The following is a 22,738-nucleotide window of genomic DNA, read 5'->3' as shown; positions in this document are numbered from 1 at the left end:
CCGGGCTCCACGCAGAGCACCACCATCCGGACATCTGACAGAAGGCATCCGACGGTGAGCATCGCTCCGGACATCCGACTTCGGGCACGCCTCCGGACATCCGACTTCGGACACGCCTCCGGACATCCGACTTCGGACATCCGACATCGGACTCCGCAGCCGCCTCTGGCGCGGCCGCCGGCGGGGCCGTTCCGTCCCATCAATGGCGCGTTCCGCCCGGCCGCCGCCAGACGCTGCGGTGGCGCCACCTGTCGGCGGCCGACGGCCGGCGGCGCTGATGGACTCTCGGACGTGGCCAGGGAGCGGAGCGAGGTCGGGCTACGGTTCAACACGCCCGCCGGCCCGGACATGATGGGTCGGCTTGAGCCGAGACGACAGCCACTTCGCCGCGCGCGGAATCTGGGTCACCGCAAACCGCTGCCCCAGAGGAGGTGAAATGATGTGAAAATGGTAATACGTGTCGGCGCCGAAGTGCGTGCGCTGCCACTTTGGAGCGCATAGGATCGCGGCCGCCGCAAACTGCCGTCCGAGGAGATAAATTGATGCCAAAGGGGGCAATACACGTCAGCGTCGAAACGCGCACGTCGCCAAAAACCTTGATGACTCGAGACAGTTACAAATTAGCAATGCCCTTCAGTCTTCACTTTTTGTGTTCTCAGTTATGATATATGATATCAGTTATGATATCGGGAACGGCTGCCTTTTTATCAGCCTCGCACATTTGCATTGGTGACGCTGCAATCGCGTCGAATGTCAGTACTGGCAAGTGTCTTGGGGCTGCGCAGCGTGCACACTCAGTGGTCACTCCGGCTCGGCTAAATGAGTTCTGTGAGTGCCCCCTGGTCCCTGAGGCTTTATGAACACCTCTCACTCACTCCTCATTAGCCATCTGAGGGTGGTCCTGAATACCACACCTCGTCGAAATTCGTCTATCGACAAGCAATCTATCTTCACACAACACAAATGCGCCGTTCCCGCGTCCGCTCCACACCTCCCTAGTCGTTCACACCACTGGACCCGGACCGAAAAACCTGCCGGCGTCGGGATTCGAGCCTGCCGCCTTGTCTGGCAGCACTCACCGAACTCAATGAAGCTGTAGGGCCGGGAGACGGTGTGCACTTGGCGGCTGTACTGGGCCTGGAACTCCTGCGCGATGTTCTCCAGGTATGAGAACGCCAGCCGCTTGGAGTAGTCCCGGCTGCAGAGCGTCAGGTAGCAGACAGCGCCGTCGATCAGGTAACTGAGGCGGAGACGACACGGTTCTCAAGCGGCCGACAGCATGCCGAGGCGGAGGGTCCGCCGTTCTCAGCCGTCGGTCGGTAACGAGGGCAGAGAAGGGTCAGGGCTCTCAAATGTCGACCGGTCGGCTGGAGGTTTTAGATTCTCACAAGCCGTCTAGTACCGGGCACAAGTCCGCGCCTCAGCAGCGCACCCACCGCTGACCTGTCTGCGGGTCTCAAACCTCAATGATGTCACTAGTTTACGGTAGGAGCACTCAAAGGCACACCTGTCACAAATTTGAAGGCTCTCAAACGTCAGCGCACGGTTCTCAAACGTCAGTGCAGGGTTCTCAAACGTCAGCAAAACGTTTTCATAGGTCAACACAGGGTTCCCAAACGTCAGCACAAGATTCTCAAACGTCAGCACAGGGTTCCCCAACGTCAGCACAAGGTTCTCAACCGTCAGCACAGGGCTCTCAAACGTCACTCGGGTAAATGGAACAGACATCCATTCACAAACTAGCCACACAGTCGCCGCAGATGTTCCTTTGTTCTCAAAAGTCGATCAGCTGCAGCAGGGCCGCACTTCGCAGCCAACTCATCGCCAAGTGCACTGCACTTCCCATACAGCGCTCCATCACATAGCTCTCAGATAGCGGCCGTTGCGAGCCCCCCATAGGCGCATGACAATAGGCGACTGCGCGGTGCACCAACAGTGCACGCATGCGCGCATCCACAATGCACAAGTGCAATATGGCGCAGACGCGTAAGACGGCAACATGAGACACAGTAGCCGCCGTCGGTTAGTTTCGCAAGCCTGCTATCGTTCAGCTGAGGAATGGAGCTGACAAAACGTTGACCCGGGCGTGACATACTGCGGCCGATCGCAGCAACACGGCTGGTGACAATTCAGCGCAGAACGAAACACAGGTGATGAAGAGCTCGCCTCTGTATTTACTGCTCTGAAAGACAAACACCAAAGTGGAGCACTGCACGCAAAGGCCGCAGCCGTGGAGATGACTGCACGTATTTTTGCGTGGGGCGGAAAGCGCCCTCGTTATTATTATTATTATTTTTTTGCTGTAGCTTCCGAATCGTTTGAGACCGGGTTATGAAACATGAAGACTTTTCCTGCTTGTCCTTTTAAGCATATCCTTAAACACAAAGAGCCTTATTTTACTAACGGCATGTCTCACTGGGATTTCGGAGGGCCATTTTCTAGAAATTGTTATCTTGTACTTACCTGATGCAAACATCGATGCAAAGTTAATGGCGTATTACATCACGGTGAGTCTTTATGTTGCACTACGATGAGTTAAAGTGATGATCAGAGTAAAATGCAAACGTTACCATGATGTTCAAACTGTATCTACGTAACATGAAAGAACACAAAACGGACATCCTGGATAACGTCCATAACGTTTTATCGCTAAAACCACATTGACACGCGGCTCACTTCGATACTTCTCAAATTATGATATATTCAGTACCGACTTCGTTTCGATTTTTAAAAAACCGCTACCATGCGGGCCAGTGTACAGCAGGTAAGTACACGCGTAGGCAGTAGGCATGATCCAGTCACTTGCACTGAGGCCGGTGTTTTGCACTTGGAGTTATCAAGAGCTCAATGACACTCAGGCTTGCGGTAACTTGCCTCCCACTTTAAGCCGATGATGCCCTTGCTGAAATGTTTGTTTTTATCCGGAAATGGGCAAATTTAGCATCGTCAATACGCTTGCGACCAGATCTATCGATTCCACCGTTTCCACAGTCGAATATGAGATCCCAGGGTGGAGGGAATGGGGGAGGGGGGGGGGGCTCAAAGAGCCTCTCTCCGTAGGTGTAGGTCCCAAAGAGCCGTCGTCATCGGAGCTTTACGACGCAATCCGCCGCTGAGGCTATATGGCGTCGCCTGCATCTCACCTTGGCAGCAAGGGTGAGCACCGTGGGGAAACCAACCCCGCACCTCTGGTTTCCCCAGACTCATTATCAAAGAAACAACAGTCGCACGAAAGTAATTAACTTCATCCACAAACATCAACTTATTATGCAAATTTCACGGTAACAACGCAAGCACACCTTGTTAGGAGATAACAAAATAACATTCCCACTGACGTCACGCTTTTCATGGATTCAAAGCTGCGCAACGAACAGATCAGTCACGCTACCGGATACGTCTAGACGGCAGAACCTGAGGTGGCGAGGCCGTAACCGATGATCCAATATATCAAGGCGGCTGCGCCGTTTGCGTCAGCGACCAAAAGCCGTTTGCATAAGCGAAGATGGCTGATTAAGGATAAATTCACGTCGGGAAAATTAACCACTGACATCTTTCGGAATGGCCTCGCGGTTCCGTATTAGGAATTAGCAGCAGGTAATACGAGTGGCTGGTTTAATTGATTTGCACGGAGATATGGCTGCTGACAGAGACCCCAGGACGCTTAATCTTACCGGTTTGTGCAGTAAATGATGCACGTACCGTCTCGCAGCAAGCCGACCATACCGTTTTTATGAAACTAAGCGGGGTGCACGCTGCAACAGGATGGGACCCGCTTCTTCACCGCACAGCGCCCGAGTATCAATGAGAAGGACGGACGGAGTATAATAAGAGAGTCTGTGAGCACTCATTCTTATAAGCACGCGCCCGTTTCCATGATGTGTGTGTGCGTGTGCGTGTGCGTGTGCGTGTGCGTGTGCGTGTGCGTGTGCGTGTGCGTGTGCGAGTGCGTGTGCGTATGCGTGTGCGTATACGTGCGCGTGTGCGTGCGCGCGCGCTTGCGCGTGCGCGCGTGCGCGTGTGCGTGTGTGTGGGCGTGTGTGTGTGCGATGACGGTTTCGGCTTTAGGGTGCGCTGTTGAACAAGCAGGTGTCCTTCTCTGTGGAGCGCCTAAGTACTCACTGGAACAGGTAGGGTCCCGTCTCTATGGAGCAGCGGGTGGGACTCTGCGGTGTCAGCTTCCGGAACAGCATCTTGGCCTGATTCTGGTAGTCCAGAATGTTGCGTCCGGTCTGAGGCAGGACATCAGGGGATGTTACTGACTCACACCAGTGCCAGAACAGGGGGAGAGGCCTACACCAGGGCATGCAAGCCCACTTCTGAACCACAAGCATTTTTATGTAAACAAGAGGAGTCACAGCTTTGCATTCAATCATCAGGCACACAATTTGACAAATGAACAAAACTCCAAATATATGCATTGGTAGAGATGATACAGGCCAGAGAGGTCATATGGCATCATCTGCATTTCACCATGTCAGGGATGGCAGGTACTGCTGGGGGTCACATCCTGTAGCTACAGCTTTTTTAAGATGTGCAGTCTTACCACCGTGCTAATAGTGCTCGTTCAGCTAATGGTACCCACTGCTGTCCTCTGAGACATTAAGGCATCACATTAAAAACAATGCATCCCAAATTTCTCTCAGCAGCCCTGTTACAGGTTAGGTGGTGTCAGAGGGTACTTTGTGACTTTGACAGAGTCTCTGACAAACTTTGTGGATCAAATTCAAACTTAGCACAAGGTTTTGTTGTCATCCTGGAATTTCGCAAGTGGGTGGTAAGGGCCAGGACTAATGCAAAAGGCACTGCTTGGTACAAACTTTGATTACAGAAATATATCAATACAGAAGGTTCTGTCTGTTGGTCTGTCTGTCATTGGGGCTCTATGACGCACTCAGCTGCTGAGGCTATGTGGCGTCACCTGCCTCTCACCCTGGCAGGAAGGGCGGGCACTGTGGGGAATCAAACCCTGTACCTCTCGTTTCCCAGATGCACAGTGTAACCACTACGCTACGGGCACCCCCAGAAGGTTCTGTCTAATTTGATTTGTATATCCATTAGTCTCTTGGGAAATATAAATTATATTTTGCAATCTCATCTTTACATAAAGTCAGCAATTAACTCCTTTCACTCAAAACTCATGAGAGCTTTGGGTAGCTATTGACCAATCCCAAAATAGCATGCACTACAGCATTACTTCCTCTCAAATATTTGCTCAAATGAAGTAATATACAAACTGAGAATAAGGGTGGATCCACTTAGCATAGGATGACATAGCATCTGTGCCAGGCCTAATGACGCATAATTTGTGTCATTCAGTTTCTGCCAAGCCTGAAAAACATCATTTCATAATATGATAGCATCAAGCAAAACACATTACATATTGACTGATCCAATATTTCACTTCATATAGCACACATTATTGTCTTATCTTCAAGTTATTAAAACATTTCCACCACAGATGCTTTACAGTGACAAATAAGCTATGAAAAAATTGTGTAACAGGCACAAATTTTGCATGCAAAATGATCTGATCAACCTACCTCCCAGAATATATATTGAACATAAATTAAACACACATTGAACACAATTTTCATGTGACAGGAATGTGAGCATTCAGCACAATTTTTTTCTGGTCTGGACCAAGCACACAAGCTAGGGGTTTAGCAAACACATGTGTATAGTGTCCTGAGACAGTGGATGGGTTTTGGCAGAATAGAGTGAAGGGAGCACAGAGATGATGTCCAAAAACCTGGCATGATGCTATTGATGAGGTACAAAACCAGCCCTCCACCCAAAAGAAAACAAACATGGACAGGGGAAAGTATTGATTAGAGGATGAAGTTCTGGTGTGATGAACACTTAATTCATCAGAGGATAAATTCTTACCTGTTCATCCTCCTGGATTGATGCTGCCAATGGTAAACCATCAGCAACCCTTGCAATCATGGTCATCAAAACCATATTTTCTGCAGTACTGATCTGTCTGCCTTCCAGAAACAAGACTCTGTCTCTGATATCAAATAATTTAGGATGACAACCTGATCAAAATGTCTGAAAGTCTCTTTGCATGTCAGTGGGAGTATCAAGTTGGTTGAACTACTTGACTTTTACTAGCACTTTGACAATTTAAGAATGCCGGGCTACAAGGGCATGCACGATAAAACGTAGAGTGGCGTGATTCCGCGAACTTGTCACCTGCCACCCCTGCCGATCTCATGTGCCAGACATATGCTTAAGGCAAGGCTTAAAGTCGCACAAACAAACTCCACACACTGAAGAAGTTATGCGCAATATATGTACTAGATGCGTCAAACAGATTTGTTGTCAAATACGTAGCCCAGCTGATGTGGCCTTACGTGTTCAATAGCTCAAACTTGAAAAGCTAGATATGAATTCATTAATATAGCTAATTCTGTAAAGTATTGGAAATAAGTACCTTTTAAAACAATTGTACTCACAGAAATGCAACACAATTGATGTCAAAAATGCATGAAATACTGATAACGTTTAGTTTTTTATTACGTAGTTTGCTGTGAGCCTATGCATAGAGAAGGACTTTACTCTTGACCGAAACATCTCTTACACGAATACGAATGACAGGTGGAGTTGAGTATCGCGCCTCAACTGCATGAGAGGATAAATCTGTGTGCATTACGTGCCAGCAACTATATTCCCAACTTAAGTAAGCAAATTTATGTAAGATAGCTACTCGATGATAACCACTACTTTGCTGCCACATTAAGAAGGATGCGCGAGACCGCTCGCAGCAGAAAATGTTAAGAATACTTGGCGTGACGGAACGAGCATCTTTCAATCGAAACAGTTAAAATTAGACTAATTTCAATGCCAGTTAGTGTGGCCTCTGCCAAATCTACCATACCACCCTCTTCACCTAGGTGCAGACGTGGACGTAATCGCTCCTCGAATGTTGGAGCTCAGGTTCATGCCTGCGTTGGTGTTAATTGGCATCGCCCAAGCACAATAACCCAGTCCGACCAAAAGTTATTGTGTTCCTGAGCCCATCAACCATAGTGGTGGTTACGTCGGTACGTGTAAGCACTGCGACAGACGTCAGACCGCCAAGACAAGACAAGACGAGTGCTATCTTAACACATAAGTGGCAGGAGTGTCTTGTTTAGATAGCTCTCGTAGCTGCACAGGCGTACCCGGAATCTCGCTTGTGAGACCGGCGCTTGGTGCCCCGTACTTTAGCCTCGGGAGATCTTTTCCTGAACTTGAAGGCTCGAGGCTCTGTTTTGATACATTGGGAGACCGCTTGTTTGACGTTTATGGCACAAAGCTTTTGTGGCTTAAACGGTCAAAGGTGTATTTGGAATTTTGATCCCGCAGGGCCTCTCGCTCCCTTCAGGGAAGCGAGGGAGCGTGACCCAAAATGTGCTCAAACTACCCGGCCTTATAGATGGCATGCCGACAATCCCAAGAGTCCTGAACGAATGATCATTTGGCCACAATAAACTCGAATCCCAACTATTATTTTGCGATTCCACAGGCCGCCGTGATATTCAAACTGGCCCAGTGTCTCTATAGACTTGCTTTGTGTCTCTTCAGACTGGGCTGGTGTCTCTTAGACTGGCCTGGTGTCTCTTCAGACTGGTCTGGTGTCTCTTTAGACTTGCTTCGTGTCTCTTCAACTGGTTTCATGTCCCTTGTGGGACCGAAGCCCTCCTCTTCATATCATACAAAGGAAACACACGTCAGAACCGGTCTGTATCAGGACGCGTCTCGGGCTACGGCCCCTCAGTCACCCTGAGGCGCCTGCCCCTCGCCCAGATGACCGTAGATTATTTTGGGATCCAGCTGCACCAAGGGCTGCCTCTGCCTGCCACGGACACTGTGCGAGACTGAAGACTTGGGATACCACTTCCGGCCCTTGTGGACATCCCTCTTTCGTTCCTCATCGACAATGGTGGCAGCAGCTGTTGAGGGGACCTGTGCCCCCCAAGACGGACTCAAGCCTCTCCAGCTGCAGTGATGTCGCGGTCTGGATCGTTCGTTCACCGTGACGGTGCGTCGCCCCTATGCCAGGCCATCGCCGGGGTACTAACTTTTCTGGACTTCTTCTCATCCAGCAGCATCGTCCCAGTGCTCAGCCCCGCGTAACATCGCATGCCCTGACGCCCACCCATCGGCTGCACTGGGCTGCAACGAAGCCTGCCGACATCACACGGCCGACCAGCCCGCACCGTGCGTGGTCTGCTCAAACCATTGAGTGCCTCTTTGCCATCAGCGTCGAGGAAATAAATACGAATTTCCAGCATTTTTGCTTTGACCAACGCCATGGAAACGAAAAATCAAGGAGCAGAGGGATTGTTTTTAAATTCTTGTGATTTGCACCTCCCCATCCTGCACAAAAATACAAAATAATAAAAAAGTGTCAAACGGTGGAAAGCGTATTCTAAAGTGTTGTGGTCGCCAGATATGGTACAGTGTCTTGTGTGCTGTGTATGGCGTACTTGTTCTGTGTTGGCTGTGCTGTTCCCTCTAAATTTGTGAGAGGTCCGAAGTGCATTTTTCTGATCATTATTGATATTTTGCACCTCGCGATATGTCATATCGACATTTCATGTGGAGGCGTTCGCATCATGTATGGACACTCAGCTACGTGCAGCATCGTGGTTAATGCGCTAAAATTTATACGCATATGTAATTCAGGCCAGTGCAGCCGAAGCTGCCAGAGATGGCGAGGATGGCCCTGCCAAAGAGCAGTAAATCATCCAGACGTAAACTTCATAACTATGACGACCATAAGCCCCCGTGGCAAGTAGCAGATGCAATTACCACGAATCAGCTTACTATTCTGTCCATGCTATCCTTACAGTGGCCGCACCTCTAAATTTTCTCTGCGCGCATGTCCAGGCATTTGCTCTCTTTGCTGGGATCGCTTCGATTCCCTACGCTTCCCTGGAGAAGGGAAAATGCGTGGGACCGAAGCCCTCCTCCTTCTATCATACAAAGGAACGACACGTCAGAGCCGGTTTGTATTAGGGTGCGTCTCGGGCTACGACCCCACAGCCACCCCGAGGTACTCGCCCCTCGCCCAGCTGACGGTCGATTCTTTTGGAGCTAGTCACACCAACGGCTGCCTTCACCTGCCACGAGTGCTGTGCGAGACTGGAGACTTGGAATGCATCTCTCGGCCCGGTCGGATGTCTCTCTTTCGTTCCTCGTCGACACTGTTTAGACTGACATGGTGTTTCTTTAGACTGGCCTGGTGTCCATGGGCGCGGAACCTTTGTTCAAGCTGGGAGGGGGGGGGGGCAAACACGAAATGGCCAAAACGGGCGCTAAAGATTAAAAAGTGGCTCCATACAAGCCGGAATGGGCCCTTTACGGCCAGTAATGGACCCTCACTATAAAATAAGGTCAGAATGGGCCCTCGTTTTATAATGGGTCAGCATGGGCCCTCATGCCAGAATGGGCTCTTTACATGTCTGAAATAGACCCTCTCCAGCAGGCCAGCATGGGCACTCCATGGTCGATATAATGCCCGCTAGGCATAAAAATGAGGCCTTTGCAGGCCAAAATTGGCGCTCCGCAGAAGTGACCCTTCTACAAGGCAGAATGGGTTTTCTGCAGGCCAGAATGATGGGAACTACAATCAATAATTGGCCCTCCACCAGGGAAAATGGGCCCCTTTACAGGTCAGAATGGGCCACGTTTAGGTCTGAGTGGGCCTTCAAAGTCAATAATGGACCCTCTACAGCTCATAACGGATCCTCTACACGTCATAAAGGGCAGAGCAGAATGCGTTCTCTAAAGGCCAGGGTGAGCTTTCTTCAGGGCGGAATGGGTCCTCCAGTCAATAATGGGCTGTTTACAGATCAGAATTGGTATTCCACAGTCAATAAAGTCTCCTCTTTGAGCCAGAATGGACGCTACAGTCAATAATGGACCTTATTCGGGTCAGAATGGGCCCCCTGGCCATCCGCAGCCAATGATGGGCCCTATACTGGTTCTAATGGGCTCTCTACTGGCCAGAATGAGCCTCCCGCAGCCACATATGTACTCTACAGGAGAGAATACAGAAGAATACAAAAGAATGCAATCTCCTCTACAGAAGAGGAGAGTGCACTCTACAGCAGAGTGCGCTCTACAGTGCACTCTGCAGTCAATAATGGCCCTTTATACGGCTGATTGGGCGACTGTACATGCCAGGATGTACCCTCCACGATCGGTAATAGGCCTTCCACACGTCCGAATTGGCACTCTGCGAGCCAGAATGAGCCCTCCACGGCCTAAAATTGGCCCTCCTCAGTCTATAATGGGCCCTCTACAAGCCAGGATGGGTCCTCAACAGGCCAGAATTATGGGAACTGCAGTCAATAATGAGCCCTCTACGAGCTCGCTTGGGCCCCTCCACAGGCTAGAATGAGCCATGTACAGGCCTGAATGTGAACGGGGACCCCCCACAGACCATAAAAGATCCATCACAGCTAATAACGGGTCTTCTGCACGTCATAATGGGGCCCCTTGCAGGTGAGAATGGGCCCTCTAAAGGCCGGAATGGGTCCTGTTCAGGCAAGAATGCGGCCGCCAGTCAGTAATGCGTCGTCTACAGGTCAGAATGAGCGTCTTCAGGCCGGGATGGGCCCTCCGCAGTCAATAATTTTTCAGGTCAGAATGGACTCTCTACAGGATAAGAAGTGCTCTCTTGTGGTCAGACTGGATCCTAAATAGTTCAGAATGGGCTTGTAAGGGTTTACCTAATCCCTTCACAGTTCAGAATCGTCTTTGACATACCAGAATAGGCGCTCCACAGGCCCTTCAAGGTGGGAGACGTCGCCCAGCTTTTAAGCCGGGAGGGAAAGCTGTCACACTACCCCCTTCCCCCTTCCCCTGGCTCCCGTATCCTTTCTGTTGTCTCGCTGACAATGTGCTGGAGCCACGGCGGCGCTGGCCTCTGTTTTGACCGTCCTTGACTGTGTCGGGACTGAAGGCTGCGATCAGCTGACCCGTGTCGGCACTCGTCTAGATCGGGGACACCGGTTCAGCAACGGCAACGTTCCGCTGGAACCGGCACTGGCGCTGGCGTTCAGCAGGCTGATTGTCCACCACCATTTCGTGGTAACGACTCAGCACCGTTATTGTCATTCCCGGGGCGCTTCAGTTACCCCGGCATGGACTCGGGTAGTCAGTGCAGACTGCGGGCAACTATAAATGACCTACAGTTGATGGACCCATTGGTATTTTTACGAAGCATAGTAAGGACCGTTACACTCGCGGCCATAATGCGAGAACTATGTGCGTCACTCGCTGACATTTGGGTAAAAGTCCTAAGTCAGGAGTATGCAATAGAAAAGGAAGGGATTAAAGTAAGCCTCACATAGCGCACGTTACTGTCACCAACTTCGTCAATTCAGGTAATGCGCCAACGTTTAATTGAATGCTATGTAAGCATTGCTGGTATGGCCACTGCTCAGCCAAATCACTGACTTTGTCATCCCCATAACATCCTCACACGACTGCATAAATTTGGCTGCACTTCCGCCACATGCGCCTGTTTCGTCCGATGTTGTCTTTTATCGAAGCAGATTCCTGATTCAGCATCCTGTGACCTCGATCACGGCAGACTAACCCTGAAAGCCATAAAGGCGACTAGCGCACCGCCCCCGTTGACGGCATTCCCTCCCCCTCCCCCGAAAGCACTTCCAAATCCAGAATACTTCGGTCTAGTCTTGAATACGTAAATTGTGTCCACCTAATGGAGCGCGCAGGAGCCAGGAACGCACCATGTCTAGTGGGCCACAGCCGACCAACATCCGAGCGATAGCTACATCACGTGAGTGCTACATCGATGAATCTGTTCGTCTGCCGAACTCTCTTGAGTGCTTGCTGTTGTGTACCCTCTTGGGAACTTTACCTGCTGGACGCTGTTGAATTACGCAGACCAAAAGTGTGCGCGCAATTTCAATAGGAGGAGCGCCGGGAACACCTGCCACCCCTATCCAGATTATTTATGAATTAATATACGAATGAATGTGCGTCGGCAATCACAAAAGTGCGGTAAATACATAAAGAAAAGTAAATTGAAGACATACGTTGGTTTTAGGCACCGGCTTTTAGACATTTAGGCATAGGCCTTGTAGGAAATTCTGTGATTGCGAGACGCTTAAGTCCATTTTTTACATTAAAAAATTTGGAGCAGTGTCCTCCCCAAACTCACAAAATCCTTAATTGGACCCTGGTTTCGCTCTGCTAAAAAACCCCTTGGCTAAATTTTGTAGTTTTAGCAGCAAGACATGCAATTCTTCAAATTCGGACCGTTTTAATTCGAAGACATTTCACTCGTAAACTGGTAGATCAGAACTACGTGTCATCAGGCGACGCTGTGATCTTATTTCATATATACCTGACTGACAGCTTAGGGAATCTAAGCACGCCGCCAAAACTGGCCTTGAGCCGCTACCTCAGTGTAAACAATTATTACTGTAATACTTTAGGTTTTAAAGGAGTCAACGCTGGATAATGTGGTGCAAGTTTCTAGATCACTTTTTCCCTCCAGCTGTAATGCAAGGTAGGCACTTATATTTGCATGCTGAATCTCATGTGGCGGTCAGTTGGCAAACAAATTTGGCACGAAGTATTTTGATACACTCCTTATGGGTTTTCTTTTTCGTGCTACCCGATGCGGAAACTAATAGTGGATAAGTGCGTGGAACTCAAAGAAATGAAAGTTTTCTCTACCGATGTATCGTTCTTCGTTTTATCTTTAGGAACGGATGCGCCCACCAGCAAGCAGCATTTAACTTACACTGCTTCATGCCGTGCATGGCTTGACCAGTGTAATTCCCAGGCTGCGCGTGCTCGGCAATTAGGAAGAACTTTGACACGATGTCTTTGCTTAGAAATTGAGTGGAGTCCCGCTCCAGCATATGCCTCATCGCTTTCTCCGCCGAGCCCCGTTTCAACTGCCGTTGGTTACGCTGTATTTTGCCGAATTCGCAGCTCGTGGAACTTAAGTAGGTTAGATCTAATTATTCAGGAACCAACGACGTAAATGGTAGCTTGCAGGATGAAGTGCTCAATGATAGATGGATGGAGACAGGACAGCGCAGAAAGCGGGGTGTAGCAAAATGAGTAAGTGAAGTGGATCCCAGACATGCGGTTCATTTCAACCAGAGCAGGCACCATTGTCGCAAACTGAACGGCTGGAAATGACAACTGCCAGGTGCGATCCTGTGGTAAAGTCACCAACACGGCTGCATCTTGATGAAAAAAATCATCGATTTATTTATCATTAACGTCATAGGTCCGTTTCAGGTGAATGACCGCATCCATCAGGGCCGTTCTTGGGCTCGCGTCATGAAAAAGGGGCAGTGTCCTAGAATTGCCGACTTTGGGTGCAAAGCAACACTCTATGAGGAGGATTTTTCACTCCTTTTCCTCATGTTTTATGTGAATTTTTCCCTCCTGCCTGACATTAACTAATCGCACATGCCAAACCCCTATTTCACTTTCTGAGGCTCTACGAGGCTCCACAGAACCTGGACACCTATGGCTATGTCCTACCTCACCTACATCTGAATCATGTGTATGTATGCACAGAGCAAGAGCGTCAGGTACCTCCTATTTTATTTTGGGGGTGAGTGGGATGACTCTGTCTGCCAGCAGACCATGCAAAAGGCACTGACGTTTGTTGTGGCGGAACAGGAAGAAGCCAGTAAGTCTCTTGTGGACCAAGTAATTGGCTTCCTTACCTGGCTGCAACACATGATTGGTAGCCAGAGTTAGCCATTTTCTGTTTAATCATCGAGTTTTGTCATACGGCAAATTATAATGCCACAAGGCACGCAATGGGCTTATTTTGTTCCATATTCTTGATTATTTGCCCCAAATTTCTTGAAGTGGTCACTCATGGCTGCTTTAACCAGATGTTTTCTATAGTTGTCATGAATTACAAGAAGAAATGGGAAATGGCATATGACCTTAGGACCACATCTACTTTTGGCATATGAAACAGCGTCACCACAGAGATGGTACAGTTTGGAAATACCGGGCCATAGGATAAGGTGAGGATGTAGCAATTGATTTTGTTGTCAGCAGAGTCACATCGCCGCGAAAGACTAGCGGACAGAGACTGTCATCTGCAATGTTTAAACTGAGCTGCATAACACATCTGTAAAGACCCATTCAAAGTGGCGAAGATGACGTCATGCATGGTGGGCGACAGACATTGAGCCGTGCCATCGCGCGCCACACAGACCCACCATTCGCTGGCTGTGCTTGGGGAACAGTGATGCACACCCAGCGGAAGATGGGAGCTGATGGCTCGCTGTGAACGCCGGCCGCAATGGCGGTGTGAACAGACGAATGGAGCTGGGCGCGGGCCGTTCTGTTCTGTCAAAGTGGGCGAAGATGACGTCATACATGGTGGCGACAGGACATTGAGCCGTGCCATCGCGCGCCACACAGACCCACCATTCGTTGACTGTGCTTAGGAACAGTGATGCACACCCAGTGCATTGTGAGCCATTAGTGAACGTCGGCCGCAATGGCGGTTCGTAAGCAGACGAATGAAACTGGGCGTGGTCCGTTCGCTTCAAGAGGCCGTTTGCGGCGTTGCGGCGTCCACATTGCTCAGGCATGCGTTTTAAGGTGGCTGTTGGTGGGACGAGTGGGCCAGGGTCCTTTCAAAGACCAATTTGTGAGGCTTTACAGTGCGATTTGACCGTAATGCCTTTTGTGGTTCGGTTTGGACCGGTGCGGGGGACTAGCCAATGTCTCCAAGTACGAACGAAGCTCAAAAGAGGAAGAACAGAGATCAGCAGTGCATTTTAGCAGTAGCAGGCAGCTCAATTAGGATCAGAAAATGATGCCCAATGAGGGCCGATCTGCTGGAAATGGATACAACTAGGAACTATGGTTGGCTTCGACTGAACAGTAAGGGTAAAGTCTTAGACATCAATGATAACCGACTTGGTCGGTTCGTCAATAATTTCTGAGACACATGCTTTGGTTGTGGGGTTGCTACGCAACGCTGAAGCTTAAACTATCAACAATGTTTATAATGGCTGTTGGTAATGGTGAAGATCATGATGGTGATGATCATCTTCACTTTGAGTAAGACGTTCTTTAATGGTTGACATAATGTGCACAAAGGTACAAAGCTTGCCACTAGCCAGGCTCCAAATACCGAAAAAACTGGTGGGAATCAGATCGGTTACGTGTTACCGTCCTATGCATGATGCTTTAACAAATGAAGACTTCAACGTCTGTCGGTGTGCTAATTTCGTTTCGAAACCCCGGTATGCACCTTAACTATAATATTCTTAATTATGTTTTCCCACTATCTGTTAATAAACATGCACGTGCACACATTTGGGCGCAAACAGGCTCGTTTTATCCTTTCGCCCTATCCGATGGGTGATGTGAATCAAGGAAAAAACAAACAAAATTGTTCGGCGTGGTGACCTCATCTTGACCTACAGCAGCCTTAGCCCCTATTTGCCCCTCGTCTCTTGACCCTTATTGATATACTGATATGATCTGTAGCCACTAGGCTTCAGGTTCGTTTACTCGTTTAGAAATGGTTACAAAGCTACGCATCTTCGGTCAGATATGTTAGAGGATTTTTTTAGATATATTGAATCTAAGCATTTCGATTGGATCGTTCAGAAACCAGGCTATGCAATGGTTGTTGCAGGAGTCTCAACCTCACCATCCGATCGTAAAATTCCAGATTCGCGGCAGAATTTCGTGCTTCAAGTTTAACGCGCTGCATTGCTCGGCACGGTCCGTCCCTCCCTTTGATGTCACCTGTCCTCTTGGGCGGCTGCTACCACCGCTCGCACGCCTCGTTCCAAGCTGGGGGAACACGAGCGGTTAAAGCGACTGCGTCCCACTCCGCCACGGATGGATGGATCGAAAGGCAAGCACCGTAAAACACTGAGCTGCCGTGGAGGACAAAGTCTTCAAGATATATTGCTTGTTTTTTTGTGAATCTCGCCGACCGGCGACGGCGTCGGTCTTCCAGAAATATCGGCTCCAGAGTAAGACTAGCCTGAGCTCTAGACAGATTGCCCGCAATGCTGTATCCGATCCGATGATTGGATCCTGAGCCTGCTGTTTGCTCACCAGACAGCAACGCGCTTCGTGAAACAGCCCAGGCATCAATTCCGGGTTCATTGGTCGTTTCGGTGTACTTTGCAGGGTCTCGTCTATCAATACAGCCCGTGGGCACCCATTAGGGCGTCAACGTTCACGATTTGCTGCCGGTTAAGCATCTCGGAGAAGAGCGCTGAGATGTCTCCTGCCCGCCCATCACCTATCTCGTCCAACGGCTGCCCATCGGTCAGACTAATGCTTCTAAGCCACAAAAGCTTCCCAGCTTCTAAGCCACAAACGCTTCCCAGCGTCTAAGCCACAAACGCTTCCCAGCTTGTGTCATGAGACCCTGCGTGGTTGGATTATCTCTTCGACACGAACGCTTCCTTGGTTCGATAGCCTCCTGCTTCGGTGCACAGCTGGAGATCCTGGGTGCTTTGGTGTCCCGGCGATGGGTCGGACGTTGGCCAGAACGGTATCCGACCCCAGAGACCATTGTTTTGTGATCCACGCATGTAGATGTTTCCAGGCCTTTTAGGTTCAAAAACAACAGCACGAAGCGTAACACATTTAGCCTATTGAGGCGAGGCCGAAGGCCAACCCGGCTCTATGTTTAATGAAAGCTTTAACTGAGGTGATGCAGCACGCTGTCGGGAAGCCAACTTCCTTCGCGAACGACTCATTGCAGCCTGGACCAATTTCCAGGAGCTGTCATCACAGCACCTGCACACAAACTGTTTGATTCATTGCCCTGCAACCGAGCCCTGCAACGCCATTGCCCCGCAACACTGCAATCTGAAGAGTTTATAACCTGCCTCACGCCACGGACAGATGCGTCTCAAAGTTAACAAACTGCTCAATAAATGCACAACGAAGGTGTAATTTTTGACGGGGGATGGGGGGGAGGGGGCGCTCGCATCGGGAAACGGTGACTGAAGGTGAGCAGTCGGCTACCTGGCTTCGGACGCGAGCCCTTACTGCGTCCATCTTTGATGGGGTAGAGTTCAATTTTATCGGGACTGGCGCTCGCCCCCGATAACCAGCGCACACAAAGACGTTTAACTAGCTGCAGGATGCAGGAAAATGTACCTGTATGCATTCAAAAGGTTAGGTTTAGTTGTCTTCTTATTGTCGCTTGATAACTATCATATCTGTTATCACCTCGCTTATCTCATGTCACACATAGATGAACATGTGACCAACGTGTTCACCTCACCTTGTGTGGTGGGTGGAGTAATCAGGGCGTGTGTCCCACTCTTATTAAGCTTTAGCTGCACTATGTATGTACGATTGAATGACACTAATTGAAAATCAAAATACGCACGCAGGGATGTAGTTTCCCCATTCATTTTGGGGCTCCGCCCCCCCCCCCCCCCCCCAACACCCTCTTCTCCCAACTTGGGCTCCAGTCCCCCTAACTTTTAGAGGAAAGTGGGCCACATCTGGGGAGACGCCTGTTTATTGGCATATTTTGCGGAGGGTTGGACTATTTTTCACTTTTCAGCCTTCCCCCCTCCCCCAACTTATCCTGTGAGGCTTCATCCTCGCATACACGTGAGAATGCATTAGTTGAAACCATGCAATGTTACGCATTGCACAGTTTCAACGATGTACAAGATTTGCGCTCCTGTAGCGCGCTAGCAGTTTTCTCCGAGGAAATTTTTAAAGATCTACTCCCTCACACCCCTCATTGCGAAACTCTGCCTACACTTCCGGCTGTTGGCTTCTGAGACCATATGACGTTTTCTGCTTCTCATTCTGGCAGGAAGGGTGGTCACCACAGTATCGAACCTCGCATCTCTCAGTTTCACACGATATTATTGGTCGTTTCGGGTCACAGAAGCACGTTGTGAAATGAGGCAACCTGATCTATGCATAAGTGAAGCGCATTGCATACAGCAGCAGAAACGCAAACTTTGTACTTGATCGTGCATACTTTCGGGGATCAAAGTATTTTGTCCACGGTACGCCTCGTCAATCGTCTACGTGCGCCACGACTGCCTCGTCGGCAAACAGCGGCCCGATTGCTCGGTTAGCTAGGAGTGATTGATAGGCGCTGCCTCCGCCTGTTTGGTTGAAAGTCAAATACTACTTAACTTTACACGTGTAGATGCGGCTTGAGTTTTGTTAGGTAGTGTTGGAGGGCGAAGATGCAATGAATTTAGCCGATTAAGCCGATATTAATTAGCTCAGCTGTTCGCATCCATGAGGTTGGTGGAGGATTCTCCAACACATGTGCACATGTGCCATTTGTTTGGGTTACTTTCGTGTAAAGGAGTGTTGAGATTGTGTCATCCCAAAACACTTGTCTGCGGTGTTTTGCATTGTCTACATGGTGCACAATGATGTGCACTGTATGTATGTCATGTGCTCAAATGACAGGGCTTGTTTAATAACTTCCCCATGTTATGGTTCATGATGAAATCATCAAGTTGGGTTCATTGCATTTTGGAGTGTTATTAAGAACCTCTTAATGTATCTCCATCTTTCATAGTCCATAAGCCACTACACATTTGATTGGGGTGGACACATTTTGTGTGAAGTAGCCTATGTAGGTCAGCTTATATTATTTTTATGGCAGTTTTACACATGTCAGGTATATTGCATTGCTGCCAAGTTAGACTAGCATGTTGTTTGTAAGTAAACATATCATTTTTCAATTTAGGACTCAAATGATGTGGAAAAGTAAAATATTTTTCAACTTCAGAATTTGATACAAAAGACTTTGTAAGCAACATCTGTTTGCAGCTGACTAGTTCCAATGTGTTATCAGGAATCATAGTTGGGATATCCTTGCTGAAATTGATAGCTAATGCCAAATAATATCAAAAGATTAAAGGATAATTTGGAGATATAAAAGAACATATGCATCTTCGTGAAATATTTATGCAAAAGCATGTAGGTCATACGTCCTTCTGTGACATGTTCCTGCTAGTTTTTGGACATGCCTGAATTGCAAACAGTAGTTGGTGTCATTCCAGTTAATGCATTTTCTAAATTTCTACTATGGTATTAAGTGTAATACCAAGTCAGTTTGAATTATCATCATTGATCAAAAACAGGAGTTACAAGTTCTTTGATATGGAAGTTACGAAGCTGGAGTTCCAAATCTGTCACAGCGCATGTTTATTGTTATGACACATCTTGTTATTTCCAGGGTTTTTGGGCATGCCAACTGCATTTGCTGTTTGATTTCCATATTGCAGCACAGCTCTGTTACATGCAGGTTTTGACCTTGCTTTGTCATTGCCATGAGGTTTCATTCCCATGTGACTTCATGGTGTTAGAAATTCTGGGCTCGTGAAATTTGGGTCACTTGTGACATTGAAAACAAAGGATGAGCAGCCTAGAAATATAGTAACAGCATGACACTGTAAGGTTATTTTCTGGCAGCAAGTGACTTAGATAATTTTGGTATGGGCAATAATTTGAACTGAGATGAAAGACAGCAATATCTACTTGCCCAGAGGTTTGGGGGAACTTATGGTATAGTGATACCAGAGGTACAAATATAAGTACCAGGTTTGTGGGCCATCTGTTGTGATATTGCGTGATGTGTGATGATTTCCCCATGACAGTTGTCTGTATATTATATATTAGTTGTCATGTATATTTCATAAAGTAATAATGTGCATTTCTTATGGGTCTTGTGTTTGTGCAAGCATGATGGTTTGGTTTGTAGATCTCTGTACATTGTATTACACATATAGTTACCAGACTAAGTCATTATGAGCCAGGTCATGTCAAATGATGTTTATAAGAAAATGAATGCATGTCCATATGGCTGTCATGCTTCTCCATATATAAGTAACTTGGGATGTACTTTCTGTGTGTACACTATTGTGTTGCTGAGCAATCAGGATTTTTCTGATCTCTGATTTTATGAATGACAGAGGAAACAGATTGAATATGCTGCTGATACATGACACATTAGTAAGGATCCAACTGCCAAACTTGTCAGTACTACATTTTGATCCTTGGAATAGTTAAACATCCCCTAGCTTGGGACTGGGTGATGTAACTAATAAAGGTCATTTCTCCTCATGATGTCAACTAATACTATAGCTGTCATCATATCACTAAATTGATAACTGAGCCCCAAAATTGGCTAGCAGGCTTCAAGTTGCAAGTGATCACAATTTTTCCAAACATTTTGGGTCTCTGTTGTGCAACATTCAGAGGGTTTGGGTACTTAGTAAATATGTCTGGTTGTGCAATCTATGCCACTAACTGAATCTTTTGACAGAATTTATAGTTTGGTTCCAGAGCTAAGCTGGGTGGTATCAGACCTCACCCGCCCCCTCCCCACCCCCAGTTATTATACCTCAGTTATGGTCAGTGTAAAGAAGATGAATGCATTTCAGCATGCATTCTGCTTATATAGATCCAAAGAGCTGAGAATTGCAAAAAAGTAGCTTGGGAGGAGGAACTAAACCTGGAATGCTTGGTGACAAATTTGCTGACAAAACATCTGTCACCTCAGGGGGAAACACATTTCTTTGCTCATGTTATGTTTCAAACATTTACATTGATCCTATTTCTTTGCCCCATGAACACTCTTTGGTAGCCTCAGGGTCAAGTTTCTTGTTTATTGAACAGGCACATAAACACTGGACCCACCACCAGAGCTTGAAAGGATTCATAGTGGGATAACCAGATGGTACCTGGAAATACTTGTGGCTTGTGTATGGTGTAGTGCCAACCAGTGTAACATTATCTCGTTTGTGTGGACATGGCTGCCTTCAGTGAGTCTGGAACCCATGGTGGCTGCTGCTCGCTGATGCACATTCAGCGTTGTATTCATGTTACCCCTGGGACAGCTGCTGTTTGAAATGTTGCGGTTTTCTTGGATAGCCGGACTGATATGCACGAGGCAGATAAGTTGAAGATCGACACCCTTAAGTTCTCATTGCCTATAAATGAAGTTCCAATTTTGATTCCGTAGTTTTCCTGAGAATCAGATGTCTCCATTACCGAGTACATTAAGGCTGAACCGCTGAAAGGAAAGAACAAACACAGCTAGACGTTCTGAAGTTCTGGCGCCTGAGGCGGCCTCATAGAGTCGCGAGTGATGCAACATTGCTGGTACACCGAGATCAGTCGCCTCACATCAGCACAACTCCCGGTGCCAAGCAACTTCGCGCAGGTCGATCCACACACATCTCCGAAACTGCGCCAACATAGTTATTGGGTACTGAAAGGCCGGATCTGGCGGCGGTGCCGGCGAGGCGGCCGCGGCTCCGGGCGTCGCCCGCGGCGGAGCCCGGCGTCAGCCGCTCGCCGGGGTCGCTGGGGTCGGTCCGGTGGCCGGCAGCCCGGGTCGGACGGCCCCGGCGGCGCGGTGGGCGGCGGCAGCGGAGCGGACGCTGGTTCAGCACCGCCCGCCTGGCGCGCCGGCGGAAGACGGACGGGCGCTGGCTGCAGAAAGTGGGAGGAATGGCGGCCGACGGGCCGGCCAGCAGCGTAGCTCCGCTGTTCGCGGTCAGTCCGCTAATGTGGGCCGGGATTGCGGGGAGATGATCGGAAAATCATCTTTCAGTTAAACTGCGTTGTTGTCTTGACCGGTGACGGGGCTGTCCGCACAGCCCACATCTTCGCTGAAAGGAAACCCCGGTTGGTTCTACGCCCATTTTCGTTTTCCTCCGTCCACTTCTCGCCGTTAAATGGGCTGGAATCTGTCTAAGCTGTGATTATTTTCTTGAGCGATGGCCCACCGACGATTGTGTGATGTGGTAAAATCTGCTCCAATTCCACGCATTCAGTGCATACCTGTAACCGAATTGAATTTACATTAACGTTTTCGTCATGGGACGGTGTTGTCATCTCGTATTTTTGGGTTCTCGCCAGAACCCCAGACGAGTCACGCAGCGCCTGGCTATCAGGTGCGCTTTAGGTGGAGAGGTTCGGTGACGGCTCAAATCACGCGCGCGCTTGTCTGCGCTACATCGCTCGAGACTCGACGCAAATTGGCCGGATCGGTTTCACTAGGAGATACACAAATCCCCGCGTGATAATGTTATTGGTATGCTAGTGGCCGAATGGAGTCGCACGCGAAGAGCTGAACGTGGAAACCTAACCGGCTTTGTTAGAAGGGAGACTCGACTCCGTGCCGTGCAGCTACCTGTGATAGGCTAGGATGATGTTGATTTCCTGCGGCTTACGACTGCTTTGTCTGATGTTCAGCTGCGCTGGTTTGTTGTTGGTCACGGACTAGTTCATGCAGATAATGCCCAGGTGAATGTTATTAAGGAAGGTGGTTTTAATAGTATCTGACCATTTTCAGGTGATCCGCCACCATGTATAGGAACCAGGGACTCCATGGACACAATCGGAAACCTGCTCAAAGTAAGTGTCCATGACTGATCAGTCAGTCAAAATCAGCGTTTTGACTACGTCAGAGAACAAGTAACAATTACAACAACAAAATACAAACAGAATGCATTCACACATCTTTACGAGTGACAAAAGATCATTCTGCGTTTGCGGTGTTTCCGCGCTATACTGTGACATAGTTGCGCAGGTAATTTCCAGCACGCGCGCGCCACTGTCCGAGGGAAAATTGCTGTGCTAATGCGGGGTTTCCTCCGACAGCTAAGCAGGCCGCCGGCTGGGGTGGAGCCGACCCAAACGTCAAGGTCTTCACCCCGGACAGCGTGACGACGCCGAACCAGGC

The 22,738-nt window shown here is 48.7% G+C and overlaps 1 protein-coding gene and 1 long non-coding RNA gene across 2 annotated transcripts in view; one reads left to right on the top strand and one right to left on the bottom strand.

Moving 5' to 3' along the window:
• LOC119095569 (vesicle-trafficking protein SEC22b-B) overlaps nt 1–6,277 on the bottom strand; it is a 53,801-nt gene extending 47,524 nt beyond the window's left edge. Inside the window, exons 1-3 of the mRNA XM_037218419.1 lie at nt 5,887–6,277; nt 4,120–4,229; nt 1,080–1,240 (exon numbers count right to left, since the gene is read on the bottom strand). Of these exons, the coding sequence (XP_037074314.1) occupies nt 1,080–1,240; nt 4,120–4,229; nt 5,887–5,961 (346 nt within the window). The 5' untranslated portion in view covers nt 5,962–6,277. The remainder of the gene's footprint in view (nt 1–1,079; nt 1,241–4,119; nt 4,230–5,886) is intronic.
• Nucleotides 6,278–18,089: 11,812 nt separating this feature from the next.
• LOC119095930 (uncharacterized) lies at nt 18,090–22,738 on the top strand. The gene is made up of 3 exons (XR_005093953.1): nt 18,090–18,275; nt 22,349–22,410; nt 22,657–22,738. It is a non-coding gene; the product is annotated as an uncharacterized LOC119095930 (long non-coding RNA).

This window comes from Pollicipes pollicipes, unplaced genomic scaffold (genome assembly GCF_011947565.3).
Source record: "Pollicipes pollicipes isolate AB1234 unplaced genomic scaffold, Ppol_2.1 Scaffold_4219;HRSCAF=4965_pilon_pilon_pilon, whole genome shotgun sequence".
Lineage (NCBI taxonomy): Eukaryota > Metazoa > Arthropoda > Thecostraca > Pollicipedomorpha > Pollicipedidae > Pollicipes > Pollicipes pollicipes.
This window is presented reverse-complemented; position numbering and strand designations above follow the sequence as displayed.